This window comes from Dipodomys spectabilis, unplaced genomic scaffold, assembly GCF_019054845.1.
Source record: "Dipodomys spectabilis isolate Male_0828 unplaced genomic scaffold, ASM1905484v1 ptg000017l, whole genome shotgun sequence".
NCBI lineage: Eukaryota > Metazoa > Chordata > Mammalia > Rodentia > Heteromyidae > Dipodomys > Dipodomys spectabilis.
The window spans coordinates 9,035,252-9,055,302 of NW_024870694.1; the positions used below are offsets into that span (position 1 = coordinate 9,035,252).

The 20,051-nt window shown below is 45.0% G+C and overlaps 1 protein-coding gene and 1 long non-coding RNA gene across 2 annotated transcripts in view; one reads left to right on the top strand and one right to left on the bottom strand.

Annotated features, from left to right (window-relative positions):
* Slc12a8 (solute carrier family 12 member 8) overlaps positions 1-14,986 on the bottom strand; it is a 125,026-nt gene extending 110,040 nt beyond the window's left edge. Inside the window, exon 1 of the mRNA XM_042668725.1 lies at positions 14,929-14,986. Within this exon, the coding sequence (XP_042524659.1) occupies positions 14,929-14,970 (42 nt within the window). The 5' untranslated portion in view covers positions 14,971-14,986. The remainder of the gene's footprint in view (positions 1-14,928) is intronic.
* On the top strand, positions 1,750-3,837 carry LOC122098352. The gene is made up of 3 exons (XR_006145732.1): positions 1,750-1,836; positions 1,941-2,005; positions 3,199-3,837. It is a non-coding gene; the product is annotated as an uncharacterized LOC122098352 (long non-coding RNA).
* Positions 14,987-20,051: the final 5,065 nt, after the last annotated feature.

Consider the following 20,051-nt stretch of genomic DNA (forward strand, 5'->3'; position numbering starts at 1 on the left):
CTCTTTTGTTTACCTAATGGCTACAGCCTTCCTTCCTTTCCCTTGATCTCACTGATCTACTAAATCAGCCTTAACAGTCCTTCTATACAAAGTAAAAACTTTAGGAAATTCTTTCCCCCCAGAATGAAAATGTAACTGGAACAGGATTCAGGGCTCACTCTGTAATCCCATATACTTAGGAAGTGAAGACTGGGAGAATTAAGGTTCCAGGCCATCCTGGGAAAAAAAAAGTTAGTGAGACTCCCATCTCAATAAACTAATGGGGTATGGTGGTTCATGTTTGTGGTCCCAACTACACAGGAAGTACAGGCAGGAGGAACACCATCTGAGACCAGCCCCAGAAAACCCTTAAGATCCTACCTGAAAAAAAGAACTAAAGCTAAAAGGTGTGCGCCACAAGTGGCAGAGCACTTGCCTGGAAGTGAGCTCTAACCCTAACACTGCCTAAAAGAAGAAGGAGAATGTGGAGGAGTAGGAGGAGGAGAGGAAAAAAATGTAACTGGTTTGCAATGGGTTTGGTGACTGAGCGACATAGCATGTTTCCGAATGCTTGGGGGCAGCCTGGGCAGGAAGAGGCTGGTTTTGACACACACACACACCCTCTTGCAACCCCTGTGATCTTAGACAAAGAGTGAGATACCACAGCGAGAGAGAACGACAGAAGGAAAGAGAAGGGAGAGACAGAGGCATAGAAAACTCAGGGTGAAATACCACATAGTAGAATAGTGATGCCAAGGTCTACTTCTCAGACTTCTGGAATGGCACCCTGCCTCTTGGGCCTTGGCACAGAAGCACCAGCCTGGGCACCACCAGCTCCTTGTCCAGTGTCACCACTTGTGAGATGCTATTCAGTCTTCACGTTGCTGCCAGTTCCTGAGGTCCAGACCCAATCAGCAACCCTTGCTCCTGTGTTCCAGTGCACTGAGAGGCAGAGACACTGCCTGCCGTAAGCAGGCCCCATCACAGGAGGGCGGAAGGTAAGTTCCCACATGGTAGTACCCCTGACACCCTTGTACTTGCTTCTTCCTCTAGGGAAGGAAAGGAATGCCCCCACAGAGTCCATGGCATTAAAGATGTCCCGTAGTGCCTCTACCTAGATCGTTCTTTCCCTGAATGGTAGGCAAATAGGTGTATTACAGACTTTTTTTTTAGCAGTACTAGTGTTAGAAACTAAGAGCCTTGTGTTTGCTAGGCCAACACTATACTGCTGAACCACATATCCAGCCCTTCATCTGGTAGGTTTGTTTTTGTTTGTCTTGCCCATACTAGGGCTTGAACTCTGGGCCTCACATCTCACTCAGCTTATTTGCTCTACCACTTGAGCCATACTCCTAGTCTGGTTTTTTGCTGGTTAATTAATGATGAAGTCTCAAGGATTTTTCGGCCTGGGCTGGGTTCAAATCTCGATCCTCAGATCTCAGCCTCCTGAGTAGCTAGTATTGCAGACATGAGCCATCCACATCCAACCACCTAGAAGTTTCTATTGCCGGGGGGGGGGGGGGGCGGGGGGGGACAGGGAGTCAGATGGCTGGGATGAAGGGTGGTGATTATCAGGCCCGTTTTCAGCCAGCTGGATGGGCTTCAGAGCTGGTCCACGGGTGACCATGTAGTGTGTTGCTCACTGTCAGAATCCTCTTTTCCAAGCTCTTAGGACAAGAAACAGGCCCCGCCCTCTGCATGCAGAGACCTGCACCAACACTGGGAGCACTACAGATGCCGGGTGCTTTCAGCTTCCAAATAGGTGCTTTTCTCCTGGGAATAGAGCATCTCCAAACATGAGCTTTGTCTAAAAGTGAGAAATGCATCGAATAAGGAATGTTCATCTTCCTGCTCCCAGTAAGCTGCGCTTGGGGGCTGGAGCCTTTGACTCTAAGGGCTGCCTGCCAGTGTTAATGAACACACCTGAAATATGAAGTGACATGTTTTCTCTCTTCTTGTAGGTGAAGGAGAAAAAAAAGAAGAAGAAAAAGAAGCCTAGCGAGAAATTCTACTTTTGCCCACTCAGGTCAGAGATGGGGCAAAGCAAGATGTGGCCTGCCCTTCCCCCTCAAAGGCCCCTTGTAGAGGTGGGGTCTAACCTCCTCATGAGCCAGCAGCCTGCTTTTGGACTGTTAACTATTTCCTCAGAGAATATGCCCTAGATGCTACTGGCCTGGTAGCCAGGGGACAGACTGGGGGACCTCACTGCTTTCTCCTGAACCATGGTGCCAAGATCTGGGCAGGGGGCTGACCCAGACACAGGCTGCAGGGGAAGGAGCCTGCCTGACAGGCACGTAGCTACACACCTTCCTCGTGGGGGTTTTGTAAAGTTCAAGCGAGACGCTACTCCTGAAAGCTTTCTGTAAGTTCCAACCAGCACAGATGGGTCTAAGTGTAGGTGGGGATTTCTTCAAGGAAGTTGGAAGATACCGAGTTGGAAGCTAGCCCTTCGAGCTAGCTGGTCCTGGCAGTTAAGCTGGGATCCCGGGTCTGTAGCACAGTCCTGGAAGCTGCCCAGGCCAGGCCATGGCAGCCCATCCTTGGAGCTGCACAAGAGTGCTTGTGTGGACATTGGTGGCCATCAGCAGGCCACTGATATGGACATGGACTGGGCTCTGCAGGGGAGCACGATGGTGCTGACATGGCGGAAGTCTAATTTCCCTGGCCTGGAGCCTGGCCAGCACCCTATCCATGTCACTTAGTCCTTCCTTGATCTTGTCTGTCATAGAACTAACTAGAAAGCCAGTGTCCAAATCTGGTGGGTTTTTGTTGGTGTTGTTGGTGGTGGTGGTGGTTGTGGGGCTTGAACTCAGGGTGCTGTCCCTGAGCTTTTCTGCTCAAGGCTAGCACTCTACCTCTTTGAGCCACAGCACCACTTCCAGTTTTCTGGTGGTTAACTGGAGATGAGTTTCAAGGACTTTCCTGTCTGGGCTGGCTTTGAACCGCAATACTCAGATTTCAGCCCCTGAGCAGCTAGGATTACAAGCGTGAGCCACCAGCGCCCCCTGAGCAGCTAGGATTACAGGCGTGAGCCACCAGCGCCCAGCAAGAGGTTTCTTCGTACTTGATCTCTATTATCCCCAGCCCTGCCCAAGGCTGCGCCTCTCTCAAGGTCACATTGGCCACACAGCGGCACAGCCCCAGGACTGGCAAGACCCTCAGAGGCAGTGAAAACACTGAGACCGATATAGACCCCGAGTGTTCTGTCTGTCTCCCCAGACCAGCTCGTGGACACCCACTCTGCACACCTGATGCCATCCCACTAATGACAGAATCCCGAGCAGAAAGGCCAGGGCCACCTAAACAAGAGCCAACCCGGCCCTTTCAACTCTATGGCATAGGTCTCCTTTAGAAGATCACATCACTATCTCCATGGGATGTCTGTCAAGAAATACACCTGAGGGAACTGTTTCAAACATTCCAGAGAATTGGCCTTCAGGCTCAAAGAAGGCCAGGAATAGTTCAAGATTGGAAAACAGTGAAGAGATTTAGGAGACCTAAATGCAATGTATGCTCTTGGACTGAACCAGGGGACGGACCATGGATGGAGAAAGGGAGACACGGCACTTTAGTGAGATCATTGGAAAATTTTGCATATAGAACTATGAAACTATTTAACTACAATATTTCATGATGCTTACAAATATACTGTTACTGGGTAAAAAATATTCTTGCTCTTAGGGACTATACACTGAATTATTTATATTTATGGATAAAGAGACATGTCTGAAAATTACTTTCAAGTGACTAGGGAAAATATGTTGGAAGAGGGAGAAAGGGAAAAAGAGACCTAATAATAAAGCAAAAAAGCAAAATGTTAAGAAGTGGTAAACGTGTCAAGAATGAACAGATTTGCAGGCTAGCGTTTTATACTATTGCAAGATTTTTATGGATATGAAATCTTATCAAAATAGAGCTTAAAAATAAACAGTTTGCAAAGTATTATTGATGTATTTAATACAATTGAGCTGAACATCAAAATGGTTAAGATGATAAATTGTATGATACATACAAGTTATCACAATAAAACATGGAATGATGGTAGAGTGCACGCCTTGAGCTGAAGAGCGCAGGGACAGTGCCCAGGCCCAGGGTTCAAGCCCCACAACCAACAAAAAAAAAAATGGAATGAATAAATTTAAAAATGTCAATGTAGTTCAAACCCCACGACCGACCAAAAAAAAAAAAAAAACACTTCAATGAAAGCTCTTTTATAAAAGGATTCTGGATGCATTTTTTTTGCATTTTCTTTTTTTTATTGTAAAGATACTATACAGAGGGTTACAGTTACATGAGTAAGGTAATGAGTACACTTCCTATTGGGCATTGTTACCCCCTCCATTGTTTTCCCCCTACTATCCCTTCCCTCCCTACCTTCCCCAAGGTTCTTTTTTTTTAAAATTGTGATTAAGTGATTATGTTTTTTTAAACCAAGATAATAACAACACCCCCCACCTCAGCTCCCTACCACATCCCTTTCTGCCCAGCATGGACCTGGTATGGCCATGCCCCTTAGCTCCAGTCTCCCTTCAATGGACCAGTCTCCTACAGTCAACAGCAGCCAGGAACTATTAATATTTGCCTTGACTCTTTCAGAAGAAACCACATTTACATAGCTTTTACCACTACTGCTACAACTGTCCTATTTTATTATTATAGTTACCACTAATCTCTTAGGGTGCCTAATTTATCAATTAAACTTTATCACAAGCATTCACATCTAGGAAAACATAAAATAAACATAGGACTCAGTACTATCCATAAGTTCAAGCATCACCTGGGATCTGAGGATATATCCAAGGGCAATGGAAGACAACTGTGGCTAACAGTGAGTAGTTGAATGAACGAGCGTATAAATGAATGAAGGTGTCTGTGTAGATAAGTGAATATGCCCTGACCTAGCAGGCATGAGGCCCTAGGTCCGATCCATAGCAGGATAAACAGACAACATTACTGCATGAAACATGCTTCAGAACACAGCACTGGGCGTCTCTTCTAAAGTGACAGGATTATGCACTTTCCCACCTTCCAAATGACCATGAAATGTCAGAAAAGATGTGGGGTTTCTTTAAGTATGAATCTAGGAGCCAGGTGCCGGTAGCTCACACCTCTAATCCTAGCTGAGGCTAGGATCTAAGAACTGTGGTCCAAAGCAGCCCAGGCAGGAAAAAGTCCATGAGACTTTTATGTCCAATTAATTAGGAAAAAAAAAAAAAAGCAAGAAGTAAAACTATGGCTTGAGAACCAGCCTTTAGTGAAAAAGCAAAGGGACCTGAGTTCAAGTACTGGCATGCATGCACCCACGCACACACACACACACACACACACACACACACACACACACACACACACAAATTGTAATTAATAACTAGAAGAGAGAAAACAAATGCCAGCATCAAATGCAACATTTGGAGACACTCTTGCAGATGGGCAAGGGAAAGGGAAAGATGAAATAATGCAGGAAGCTGAGACAAGTGACAGCTGTCTCCAAGCTAAGAAACTCCAAGTTCAAAGCCAGCTCCTCCAATGACAGACATGGGCCTAGAGAATACCACAGATCATTGTCAACTTGAAGAAACCTATGTAACACAGACAGTGTAAAAGATGGAGGGCTGGTAGTAAATGAGCCAGTGTGAATGCTAGCATAATACTAATGCTAAATAAACAGTGGAAAGTTTAAAGTGTGTATTAAATCCCTAGAACAGCCATTCACAAACTTCCTGGGCTCAGGCTCTCTTTAGTTTTGCACAAACTGCTAGGGATGAACCCCAGGGCCTTTCATATGCTGGGCAAGTTCTCTATTATGTCATTAAATCCAAGCCCTCTTTGCATTCTTAAAAAGTATTGGATGCCCCAAAGACCAGCTATATCAGATTATTTAAAATAGTATAACACCATTAAACCCATATTTTGTTAAGATAAATGACACTTTCATGAAAACATAATGCTTTTCCAAAACAAAATCATTTTCTCTTTGTGAAAAGCATTGTACATTCTGCAGATCTTCTTAATGTCTAGCCTGATAGAAGACAGCTGGGTTCTCAGCTCTCTTTCTGCATTCAATCTGCTGCAAAATATTTTAAACTACACAAAGAAATCCTACTTCCTACAGTATTTCTGACAGTCCTGGGGCTTGAACTCTGGGCCTGGAACTGTCCCTAAGCTTCTTTTACTCAAGGTCAGTACTCTATCACTTGAGTCACAGTAACATTGCTGGATTTTTTGAGAAGTTTATTGGAGATAAGATCTCACAGAGTTTCTGCCCAGGCTGGCTTTGAACCAGGATCCTCAGGTCTCAGCCTCCTGAGTAGCTAGGATTATAGGTATGAACTACTGGCACCTGGCTCTTCCCACAGTTTTTAAGTTAGAAAATCAAAGAGTCATTTACTACTCTTGATCTATTGTGGAAAAAAATCAGTTCAGAGAAAGGTGGAAAAGAAGCTCCAGAAAATGATGACACAGGATAAAAGAAACAGTGGAAGCAGTACATGAACTAGAATTAAAGAAAACCTAGGAGAATTTAAGGCCTTCAAGTAGGAGAAAGAATTTAAGGCCTTAATGAAGTAAGACTGTTGGTCAGGCAGTTACACACACACACACACACACACACACACACACACACACACACGCACACATGCACACACACATACACACTGAACATTATAAATGCTGTTTATCTGTCAAGAACCAGTGGCTCACACTTGTAATCCTAGCTACTTAGGAGGTTGAAATATGTGGATCATGGTTCAAAGCCAGCCTGAGCAGAAAAGTCCATTAGATTCTTATCTCCAATTAACTAGTAAAAAGCTAGAAGCCATAAATGGAGAGGTGGATCAAGTGGTAGAGCATCAGCTTTGAGCAAAAAACTAAGGAACCAGGTCCTGAGTACAAGCCCCAGTACCAGAACAAAAAGTAAAATAGCCAGGCGCCAGTGGCTCACGCCTGTAATCCTAGCTACTCAGGAGGCTGAGATCCGAGGATCTTGGTTCAAAGCCTGCCCAGGCAGGAAAGTCCGTAAGACTCTTATCTCCAATTAAAAAAACACTAGAAAACCAGAAGTGGCTCTGTGGCTCAAGCGGTAGAGTGCTCGCCTTGAGCTGAAGGGCGCAGGGACAGCGCCCAAGCCTAGAGTTTAAGCCCCACAACCGACCAAAAAAAAAAAAAAAAAGTAAAATAATAAGCACTTTATTTGTTTTAAATTTTTGAACCAATTCAATAAAGACTAAATGTTCATTACAGTTGCAGAAAAATGAAATATTATAAGCCTCAATTATGTAAAAATAATAATCCAACTAACAAATAATTAGGAAATTAGAGAAACAATAACAGTATGTGTGTCAGTGTGTATATCAGGAAATGATAAGTAATCTGATAAATAATTAAGATGAAAGTATACTAGAGTGATCACAATAGCCTTGGAGGAAATGAGCCAGTTAGGGTACTTGGCTCTGGGGAATGGCAGGGCTAGAGAAAGGGATGAGGACTTTGTGTGTATGTGTGTGTGTGTGTGTGTGTGTGTGTGTGTGTGTGTGTGTGTGTGTGTGTGTGTGTGTGTGTGCAGTTTTGATGCTTTCTCTTGTACATGTATACTATTTCCTGTACAAAAAATAATTCCAGTCAGATCAAGGACCTCAAAGTAAGATCTGAAAATTTAAATCTAGTACAGGAAAATGCTGGGAGATATAGGCACAGGTAAATTTTTCCTGAATAAGACTACAGATGCCCAGAGTACAAGAGCCAAAAAATACTTATTTTTTTATTTTTTATTTAAAGCAGAATTACCACACTATTAGCATTTTAAAAAACATTTCAGAGGGGCTGGCAAGGTGGCTCAGTGGTAGAGCACTTGCCTTGTATGCGTAAGGCCCTGGGTTCGATTCCTTAGCACCACATAAGCAAAAAAGAAAAAAGGCGAAGTGGCGCTGTGGCTCAAGTAGTAGAGCGCTAGCCTTGAGCTGAAGAGCTGAGAGACAGCGCCCTGAGTTCAAGGGCCACAACCAACAAAAATAAATAAATAAATAAATATTTTAAAAATCAGCTTTTTTTTCCTCTGCTGACCTCTTGTTAGTAATCCTGTTAATACTTGTATTCAGTGGAAAGATTCACCAAAAGAAGTCTGGGATCTGAGAAACATTTTAGATGTATGATCAAGTGGGATGCTGGAGATGGGGAATGAAACCTTTTGAAAAATTAATGCCTGTCCCAGGCTTTTGTACCTTTTTTCTTTTAAAGATCTTTTTTTTCTTTTCTTTTTTTTTTAATTAGCATACATTAATGGCAGAAAGGAGTCTCATGGATTTTCCTGCCCAGGCTGGCTTTGAACTACAATCCTCAGATCTCAGCTTCAGCTGAAGATCACAGGTATGAGCTACTGGCACCCAATCCTGAGATGGGTGATTATTATCCTGATATCTTTTTCTTTCTTTTTGCTGGCATGACAAAAACATTCACCAAAATAAAAGTCAGGGAAATATATTTAGGACTTTCTATGGTTTGGATAAATAAAAATTTGATCCCGAAGGTAATACTAGGAGATTCTGTGGATTTTCTAGAGGAGAGGCCTAATGGGAGGTCTTTAGGTCACTGGGTATATGCCCTCAAAGGAGATTATGGAACCTCTGGCTCTGGCTCTGTCTGGCTCTGACTGGCTCTGTGTGTGTGTCTCTCTCTTCCCTCTTTTTCTTTCTCTCGCATAGATATAAAATGATCTCTGTATGCCATCCACTGCCCTCTGCAAAACCAAGCTGTTGCAGGTACCTCCAAATTGTGAACTAAATAAAACTTGAGTCAGAGAAGCCATGCTTAAAAAACAAAATATCCAGCTGGGCACTGGTGGCTCACACTTGTAATCTTAACCATTCAGGAGGCTGAGATCTGAGGATCATGGTTTGAAGCCAGCCCAGGCAAGCAAGTTGGCAAGAAAATCAGTAAGACTCTTATCTCCAATGAGCTACCAAAAAAGCCAGAGGAGAAGCTGGGGACTCAAGTAGTAAAACACTAGACTTGAGAAAAAAAACACACACACATACACACACACAAAAAAAAAAACCTCAGTTTGAACTCCAGGACAGGAGATAAGTAAGTAAACAAGTAAGTAAAGAAAGAAAAAAAGAAAGAAATCTCATTCTCACTTAAATGTGGATGCTAGACCTAAAAGGCATTCATACTTATATATTTATGGACATGTATATAAGTACAAAAATACACACACACACACATATATATATATAATTTCTTACATTGTTAAACATAAAACATGAATCAAGTTAAGAGACTACTCAGGAGGAGAGGGGACAATAGAAAAAGAAGGAGCATGAATTACTGAAACACACTGCAAATATATACCTGGGAAACACAAAGAACTCAACAAAAGCTGATAATCAATAAATAGGAGGCCGGGGAAAAAAGAATGTAGGTGAGGACCAAAAGGAGGAGGCTGTGCTGGTGTGAAAGATAAATGAGGTTGGATACTGTCAACACAGACTATTGGCAACTACGCAAATGGAACAAGGAAACCTGTTTGGGATGCCTTTTTTTTTTTTTAAGAGGGAAGGGTACAGGAAGCATAGTACAGGAGGTGAAAGTGATTAAAATACAATATAAACTTGTGGAGACCTAACAATGAAATCTCCACCTCCTGTATAACTGATATAAGCTGACATAAATGTAAATTTAAAAAATAAAGAGAACTGCATCAAAGCCTGAACATGTACAGAACCACGAGGCCCTTGAAATCGTTTGGTGCATGACAGGACAGACACGTATGTTTCTTGTCACAATCTGCCTGCCTATATTGGTAATTTTATATGACTTGGAGAAAATGATGATGTTATAAATATCCAAATGGCCCTTACAAAAAAAAATAGGATCCCTTCCCCTGCAAGACTTTTGATACCAAACTATTCTAAACCACTATCATTACAAACACATCTTTTGATTAAGACATTAAAACTCAGGAAGGAGCAAGGTGCTGGTGGTTCACACCTGTAATCCTAGCTACTAATAAGGCTGAGACCTGAGGATCACAATTCAAAGCCAGCTTGGGGAAGGAAAGTCTGTGAGACTCTAACCACCAGAAAATGGGAAGTGGTGTTGTGGCTCAAGTAGTAGAGCACTAGTCTTAAGTAAAAAAGCTCAGAGACATTGCCCAGGCCCTGAGGTCAAGCCCCAGGACTGACACACCAAAAAATAAACCTCAGGAAAGATTAAAAAGCAGAATTAAGGCTTAGATCAAATTACCACTGACAATTACTGAAGATCAAAAAGAGATAGTGAACTGAATTATACTGAGGTAGTATATAGATTACAGCCCACAACTCATTTATATTGCTTTATGAGTATAGACCTTTCTAGTGTTTAAACCATTATTTAGAAGACATGTATGTCTGGGGCAGAGAAAGTACAAAACAAAGCTAAAATTCCTGTCCCACAGGAAGCCAGATCAGACAGTGCTCAGTGCTATAGGAGACCAAGGGCAGCAGCGGCCACATTCTGGGACCCAACCAGGTCTCAGACTCTAGAGAGCACCTGCTCCATGGTGTCCGTCTGGATCTGAGATTCTTGCCTGTAGTCTTCTACCCAACTGACTGTGCTCAGTCATTCAGTCATTCCAGGTTGGTTAAACCTGGTAATTTATATCACAACCTCACAGACTGATCCATAGTGCCTACCTAAGATTTATTCCCGGCCACCATGTACTGAATGCTTCCTATACGCAGGTCCTGTAGACACGGATTATCTCCTTCATTCTTCTTGATTCTTTAGAACAGACTCTGTCATTGTAGCCACTTTATAGGTGATGGGGTGGAGGCTCAGGTGGTAACTTGCCCAAGGTCACAAGATGTTAGAGTCAGAATTTGAACCCAGGTGGCATACATACCCTTGGCTACCAGGCCATTGACTTTGAGATCTATAGTCTGTTCTCAGCAAGCCCATTTGTGACTGACCAACCTATACAGAGAGGGATATAGGATAGAGACAGAGAGAAAGAGAGAGGCAGAAAGAAATAAAGAGAGAGGAGAGAGACAATAACACAGAGATGGGACAGAAACAGAGAGAGAGGAAAGAGATATATACAGTGTCTGATCCTAAAATGATTAAAGCAAAACTCAAATCCATCCATCTATCCATCCACTTATTTGCCAGTCACCATTGTGAGGAAACCTGTCTTTTCTATCAAAGTGTGTTCTTTAAAAGCTCCTGCTTTGGCCTGGTGACTTGGTTCTTGTTAAGGAAAACAGGGACTGCTTTGGGATAAGAAAGGATTTAAATGTAAGGTTTTATCTTGAATTGCTTTCTTTTCAAGATGGTATTACATTTTTCCCTATTCACAGGGGCAGATTGTGAACCTGAGCTCAGCCAATCTGAGCAGAAGGGTGGAGCAGATAAATACCTGAGTAGACTGCTTGTTCTGTATTTGCTTGCCAGAGTTTTGACTAACAGCTCACACATCTATACAGAAGTAAATTTTGCCTTGTGTTTATCATTGTGACTCCAGTGGTTCTTGGAGAGCCATATTTATAACACCATGAGCAACAGGCCCCAAGCTCTTAGCAGCATTCCTGACACCCAATACTAGGTTCATAGGAAACTTATTAAAGGCCATTCACTCCACAGTTCAGCTTCCAACACACCAGCTATCTCTGATCTACCCCATCTGGGTGGTTTGGCTTATACCACTGGAGCAGGAGACATATAGCAGGAAAAAAAAATGAAAGCTTGGGCCTTGGCCTCAAACATGCCTGCATTCAAAGTGCTTTAGTCTGGACTGGGAATGTGGCCTAGTGGTAGAGTGCTTGCCTAGCATGCATGATGCCCTGGGTTTGATTCCTCAGTACCACATAAACAACAACAACAGCAAAGCCAGAAGTGGCGCTGTGGCTCAAGTGGTAGAACATTAGACTTAAGCAAAAAGAAACTCAGAGACAGTGCCTAGGCCTTGAGTTCAAGCCCCAGGACTGACAAAAAACAAAGTGCTTCAGTCTTTGATTTATCAGACTAAAACAACAGTTGTGAAGAGAACACATATACAAAGTGCTCAGAACACAGAAAGTGCCCATTAAATCACTTTCTTACCCTCCCATCTAGGCTAGGCTTCTGAAATCCACCATGTACTCCCCTTCCACCAATTTCTTCTAGAGTTAATATGGCTCCACCAGCTAACCATGATGAACACCTTCTAGATCCTCAGCGCTAGGCCAGGTTTGGGATGTGACTTGGTTAAGCCATGCATCTGAATCAAAGGAGATGAGAAGAGGCTCACTGCCATGCCTCACAGTGAGGGCAGTGATATCCGGGCTGTGGGAATAGGGGAGCTGGATGGATAGAGGGCAGTGACTTTGAAAGCCATTAAACAAACAAATGGATGCCCTCAGAAAGGATCGCTTTATTAATAATGGGAAGAAAGACATCAGAAAGGTATGAATCAGCCAAGAAATATCCTAGGCTAGACAGTGAAAAGGAGAAGGAAAAAGAGATGGATTTCAGTGTGTCCAAACAGTGAGCACCACAGGCCTCCTTGACACTGTGTTTAGATACTGAAGGAGGAGGTGACACAGAGGCACCTGCCACATTACATTTGAAAGGTCAACATTCTCTTAGGCACAGTAGGGATGCGGAATCTAAATGATGCCATCTTGGCCATGTGGCAGATGATAGGATATTGGGTTCAACTAGTGCCATCTTGTCTTCATGGTAGAAGCAGGGAAGTCCCTGCCCAAGTGATGGGCATGCCTGAATTCCTAGAAACAGGCATAGGGATTTGTACAATAGGTTACTGGATCTGCCAGTCTTGGGTTGTGAACTCTCAAGCTTCCTGTGACCCTGCCTCCTGATCTGGCCTTATTTAGGCCCAGACCAGCTCAGGCACTGGTACTATATGCCTTGTGTCCTGTGTCCTGTCTCCTGGCTCTTATTCAGTCACCATGGCATCCCACTTCGCTCTCCATTGGAGTTGATCTGGTTTGTTGGTATTGTTTTTCTGCTCTTTCTCTTCTGCTCTCATGGCTCAGTTTTCTGACAGTGAATTCGCCGGGCTGCAGGTCTTTGTGACAAGAGCCCGCCTGTATTTGCCTGCTTTCCAATAAAGACTCCTGATTCAACCTCTCAAAATGTGGCTTTTCTGTTTTCTCACTGTATGACAACTGACCTTGTCTGAAGCTGTCTGTGGTTTGTTCATTTGGTCAGTCAACTACACTCATTGTCTACCTAAATGCCAGGTGTTGCCTTAGGTACTGGGAGGGTTCCAATGACAAACCTGTTTTGTGTTAAGATTCAGCAAGGAACAAAGAAGATACAAGCACTTGGGCAGGATGTGGTTTGACTGACAGGTGGGAAGCATGGGCACAAAAGAGGAAAATGAGAGAAATATAGGCTGGGTCAGCCAGATAAGGACTGAATTCTTGATGGAGGACAAGAGGAGCCACTGAAGGTTTAAACAGAGGACAAAGGATCCAACAGAGCATTTTGCTTCTCCTTTTGGGAACTCAGGACATCACACTTTTCATCTAGGTTTCTTCATCGTGCTTAGCATTATTAATGCTTAGCATTGTTAAGATCTAGCCAAGTACCAGTGGTTCACACCTTTAATCCTAGCTACTCCGGAGGCTGAGATCTGAGGACTATGATTCAAAGCTAGCTGAGAAGAAAAGTCCATGATCTTCATCTCCAATTAACCACCACAAAGCCAGAAGTGGAACTGTGGCTCAAGGGATAGAATGCTAGCCTTGATCAGAGATACTATTCAGACCCTGAGTTCAAGACCTATTCCCCTCTCCCCAAAAAATAAATAATTAATAAATATATGTTGAAAGCATAAACAATCTTGTATAGTCTGAATGTCCAAAGAAAACAAATGGGAAGTATATGAAAGACTGACCAAGCTCAATAAATGTGAGTTCTTTAACAAATGAAGCTCTCTGAGGGTCTCATCACCCAAAGAACATGTTCCAAGGCCTTTTTGCCCAGATCAAACACTTCATGATAAAAGTATTGAAGAATCTTCAAACAGCGATTTCAAGCTGCCAGTTATTCATTTCTAAGCAGCTTAACTACTTCTTGGGCAACCTGAGAGGAGCTAAGAACTGAGGGTGCTGGGGCACAGCTGAGCTGACAGGGAAAGGGGGAATACGTCGCACTGAGCACTTACTGCCTGTCAGCCAGCATGCTGCATTTTCTCACATGTACCTGTGCACATAAAAGGAGTTACTAGCCAATCTAGACTCCTCCACCACACCTAGCCCCACCTTCTTCACCATCCCCCATCCTTTATCTTCAGACCTTTCTGGACCTTGTTCTCTTGGAAGGCTTATTCTCTCTGTTTCATACTGGGAAACACTCCTGCCCTTGTTTATAAAGCATGGGAGAAACCCAGAAAGCAGTTATAACTTTGAGTGATCATGACAGCAGAGATCCTGTGAGCAAGGAGTCTCCTGATAAATGACTAAATATAGTCTTCATTTCTACAGGAATCAACCATTTCTGGGGAGAGCCACATCAATTCCATACCTACAGAATGAATATTTACTGTATCTAATTAGATATAAATAGATACAGGGAAAAACCAAATAAGAACCTAGCAGACATCAGGGAATCCCAGAATCCACTTATTTCAAGTACCTATGAATACCTACAATTTTTGCTTCTCACATTGATTCAGTTTAAGAGGATGAATTTTATCTGTGTCTTCACTCTGTATATGGAGAGACTTCCCACAATGAGGTGGAAGGGTGAGAGCCTAAGACAAAATTCACTACAAACAATGCCCCCAAAATTCCTGCACATAGATGATGAAAAATTGTCTGTAATATTTTCTCAACTAAATCTCAATGCCAAAATAAATTGAGATAATCGTTTGTAACATAGTTATGTTCCCATGATGCTCCCTGTCTGGCAACCCCTGGCTCACAGACCTCTAGCAACTGGAAGGCTACCCCACAAATCCCCTCCTACCTGCTGGGCTGCCTCGTGGAAGAGTTCCCGTGAGGAAGCCATCTGGGTCAGTCTCCTGGAAGTGTCCTGGGTGGGGAGACACTTCTGGAAAGTAAACACCATCCTTAGTCAGCCTGGTTCCTCTTTCCCTTACTACTTGCTGCCCGCCCTTCCTCTACATTAGGCCAGGCCCTGGGTGAGGAGGGAACCTTGTTCTACTTGTCTATAGACTCCATATAGCAGCCTCTTTGGTACCCACAAAGATCCCAAACCTGCTCCAGAGCACACAGGTGCTTCAATCTTCTGTCCTACAGCCACAGCACCCCCAACTCACTCTTCCCTGAATCCCTTCAATATGTGGGGGTCACAGCCAGAAGCTCAGTCCTTAAGAACTTAGCTTCTATACCCCTTCTCCACCCCGAGGGGCCTCGGGAATCAAAGGATTCACGCAAAGGTCTACAGCAAAGACACCATTGGCTCAGGTGAACCGACGGGGCAAATGGTGAGTGCGGGTAGACAGACAGACATGATGGGGGCTGCGGGTAGACAGACGGGGAGGGGGGGGAGGGCTGTCTCAGGAGCGCCCAGGAGCAGTTCGGAGAGGAAGGGCTGGTGGAAAAGGATGCCCGCGCATCCCCCTGAGGACCCTGTCTTCGCCCTGGCTTTCCTGGTCTCCGGAGGCAGAGACCGCGACAACTTGGAGGAGAAGATGGAAGAAGGGGTGAGGCTGTGACCGACGATGACAGCAGCCGTCGAAGGAGCGGGAAAGCGCAGCGAGTGGTGCTCAAAGGGTTGGAGTGCGTGGGGCCAGGGCGTGGCCCGGGTGGGCTGTGCGTGAGGCCAGGGCGTGGCCCGGGTGGGCTGTGCGTGAGGCCAGGGCGTGGCCCGGGTGGGCTGTGCGTGGGGCCAGGGCGTGGCCCGGGTGGGCTGCGGTCTGTCAGAAGCGGGTCCGGGGTGGGGTGGGGTGGGGTGTGGGCCGGGGAAGGTCAGCCCCATGCCCGCCCGCGGCGCGGGGCGGCGCTGGCCACAAGGGACCCCCCCCCCCCGACTCAAGCCCACCCTCCCCCGCCCGGCCGCCTCGTCCCGCGTCCAGGGCCTCACAGGACCCTGAGACACCCCTCCTTCCCCGCCCGCGCGACCCCACCCCACCCCAAGCCCTCAGGACTCCCGAGGAGGGGCGGACACCCAGCGAGCGCAGCCCAAGTGGCCGCGCCTACCTAAGCGAACAGGGAGATGGGGGACCCCAAGTCTGGCCTCTCGCTGCGGGCCGGGGCTCCGTCCTAGGAGCGGCCCCGAGACGACCCTTACACCTCACACCAGTCCGGGCGACCTCCGCTCCTCACCTGCACCGGGACTGCGCGCTCCGTGCACGCGGCCCGACCCGACCACGCCCCCTCGATGCCCCGCCCACTCCCGCGCCTAGGCCACGCCCACCGCCACGTGGCCGGCCGCGTCCCAGCGGCTGGAGCCCCAGCTGTTCGGTCTGGTAGTGGTGCCCGCCCCGGCTCGCGCACGCCAGCCTTGGGGCGCCCGGGCCCCGCGGAAGGAGGGTGCGCAGACCCCTCCGCTGCCCAAGGCTGGCCATCTGGGCGGAAGAAGGAGAGGGGAACCTTCGCCTGTGGGTGGAGGCTGCGGGCGAGAAAAGGTCCTGGATCCACGCTGGCAGTGACCACCTCCACCAGAAGCTCGGTGCAACCGACTCAAGTGCTCGGCCCGGCGTGGGGGGCACAGACCCCAGCACGGGGGTGGGGGTGGCGATCCCCGCAGGTGCTAGAGAAGCACATGAGCCGAGAATGAGACACACACACACACTCAGACACACACACACACCCGCCCCGGCACCCCCAGCCGGGGGGGGGGGTGGTCCCCCGTACTGTTTTCCATTAGGAAAGCCCCTCCTCGTCCTCCCCGCCCTCTGCATGATGAGTGGTGGGGGGATTACCCTCACCTTCCACCTGACCCACCACCACTTTCCCAAGTTGGGGTAAAGTAAGGTTTTCAGCACTTCCGGTTGCAGGAGAAAAAAAGAAAAGAAAAACCAAACTACCACGCAGAAAGATTAAATTATCTCCGGTTCCAATCTGGCAGAATTCCTACACTTTAAATAACTTGCTAGGCTTCCATGTGGCTGCGGAGAAACGGGAGGGCAGCTGGGAGTACTTCCCACGCCCACAGGCCTTTGTGAGAGATCCCTAAAAATAGAGGTTGTTCTCTTAAAAACAAAAGGGACCGCAAAGCCCTGCTACACTGTCACAGCTTCCTCTGCTCTGGCAAAGAAGTCAGGCCATGTGTGAAGGTATTTTACATACAATTTTGCCATTGAACCCATTTTTAACAGAAAAATTCAGTAATGCAAGTCACACCGCTATGTGGTACAACCATCACCAGCACTCCCTCACTCCCCACCCCCAATTTTTTAAAACAGAAACTTCATTTAAAAAAAAACTACAAACCTATTCCCTCCACCTGCAGGCCTGCTCAGGCCCTGGTGACCTCTCATCCACTTTTTTTGGAGGGGGGAAGGGGTGCAGTGCTGGTATTGGGGCTTGAACTTGGATCTAGTTTCTGTCCTTTAGCTTTTTTGCTAATGGTTGGTGCTCTACCACTTGAGCCACAGCCTCCCACTTCCAGCTTTTTGGTGGTTAATTGAAGAAAAGTCTATTTTCTGCCCCAATGGCTTTGAGGCACAATCCTCAGATCTCAGCCTCCTGAGTGCTAGGTTTACAGGCATAAGCCACTGGCAGTCCACCTAGTTGACATTCTGTCTCTCTGAATTGGTCAGATTGGATATTTTATATAAATAGGATCATATAATATCTGTCCTTTTGTGTGTGGCTTATTGTTCTTAGTGTAACGCCTCCTCTAAGCATCAGTGTGAACTTTGAAGAATCCATATTCTTCACATCCATATTAGCTTGAGTTTTCAAAAACTTACAAGGGGAAAGCCAGGTGCTGGTGGCTCATGCCTGTAATCCTAGCTACTAGGAAGCTGAGTAATGAGGATCACAGTTCAAGCCAGCTCAGGCAGAAAAGTCCATGAGTCTCTTATCTCCAATAAGCCTCTCAGAAAAACTGGAAGTGGCATTATGGCTCTAGCAGTAGAGTGCTAGCCTTGAGCAAAAGAAGCTCAGGGACAGTGTCCAGCCCCTGAGTTCAAGCCCCAGGATTGGCAAAAAAAAAAAAAAAAAAAAAATCTTGTGATTGGTATATGATTAGTATATAATGGTATATCCATAGAACAAAACATTTCCATTTCTAAAATAATACCCTCTGTGATATAATACCAGGATGGTCCTTGTATCATGAATTGGTAATAGATGAAAAATGAAAACAACCTTAAGAATCCACCCACAGAAGACTGGTTAAATCAGTTTTGGCTCAGCCACAGGAGAAGAGCCAGCAGTGAAAGAATTTGGTTTTATATATACTTATGTGGAACTCTGCCTATTCTATAATATTGAAAAAAAAAAACAAGTTGCAGAATAATGTATATGCAATGTTGTCATTTATATATTTATATAGGTAGAATATATGTAGGATAATAATGACACTAATAGAATTATAGTATATAATATATATAGTATATCTCTAGAGAATAGAGCTAAGAGAGTAAAGTTGGAGAGAAAATTCTGGATTTTTATTGGCTTTTTCTTAAAGTCAGCACATGTTACTTTGAAATCTAAAGGAAAACAAGGAAGAAAGTTTTTAAAAAAAAGAGCCAAAAATATGGGGCAGATTGTATTTCCCAAAGGTGGCTTTAGGAATATATCCCATCTTATATCCTCTTCTTACAATGAAAAGTGGAGATTCTTGTGTTTTACAACACAAAGTAGAGATTTTTGTGTTTGCTCTCAAGGAGCCTAAGTGCAGTAGAAATGAAAGAAATGAATGGCACTGCCTGTCTTCATAGGCTAGATCACAAAAGCATGAGGGAGCTCATCTGTCTTCCTCTTTGTGGGAGCCACCATGTGGTGGGGAAGCCTATGCCACATAAAGATGCCCACCTCATGGGCAGTCCAGGCAATTGCCATTTTCAACCACCAGACAGTGACAGAGTAAAATGGGCCTTCAGAAGATTCTAGGCCCCAACAGGGGTCCAAAAAGAGAAAACAAGCTCTGCTTGCTGGGCTCTGCCTTAAGCCTCTAAGTTTTGGGACAATTTGTTATGCAGCAATAGGTAGTCAATGCATAATACATCCAGTCAAGGTAACAATGGTGGGGTTTCTTTCAAAGTATTTTTTATCCACTTCACTGTTTGCAACCACTTCACTGTTAATGCAGCTTTTTAACATGGAACTAGCTTAACTGTAATCTTCCTATTTGTGCTTTCCAGAGTCACTTAGATGAAAGGCATGTACCACTATACCAAGCTATTGTGTCTTCCCTTATACCTGGGGTAACAGGCACACACCACTGCATCTAGCCATTGGTTGAAATGGAGTCTTGTAAAATTTTATGCTTGGACTGGCCTCAAGCCACCTTCTGATCTTTTAACTTCCAAGCAGCTAAGATTACAGGCTTGAGTCACTGTACCAGGCTTCACCTTTTCTTTCTTTCTCTTCTTTTTTAAAAATAAAAACATTCAGCAATAACTAAAGCTCCAATTGAAGCCCATATGCAAAAGTCCTACATGATGCTCTGTGAACCTTACCTTGCTCCACTGCAGACAGATCTTCCTTCCCCTCCTTTCTTCTAATAGTTGGTGTTAAAAGAGTTGTCTTTGTGCCAGGGAGCCCTAGTGTTTGCTCTTTTCCATCCTGTAATATTTTCAGGGTATCTGCTCTTACCTTGAGGTCTTTGATCCATTTGAAGTTGATTCTGGTGTAGGGTCTAACTCCAGTTTTCTACATGCATTTAGCCAATTTTCCCAGAACTATTTGTTGAAGAGGGTGTTTATCTTTCATTCTGGGTTTGTTTTTGTTTTTTTTTTGGCTCCCTTATTAAAGATTAGGTGGCCATAGTATGCAGGTCCATTTCTGGGTCTTCAGTTCTATTCCATTGGTCCTCAGGCCTGTTCTTATGCCAGTACTAAGCTATTTTTATTACTACAGCTTTTTTTTTTTTTTTTTGGCCAGTTGTGTGGCTTGATCTCTGGGCTTGGGTGCTGTCCCTGCCCTCTTCAGCTCAAGGCAAGTGCTCTACTG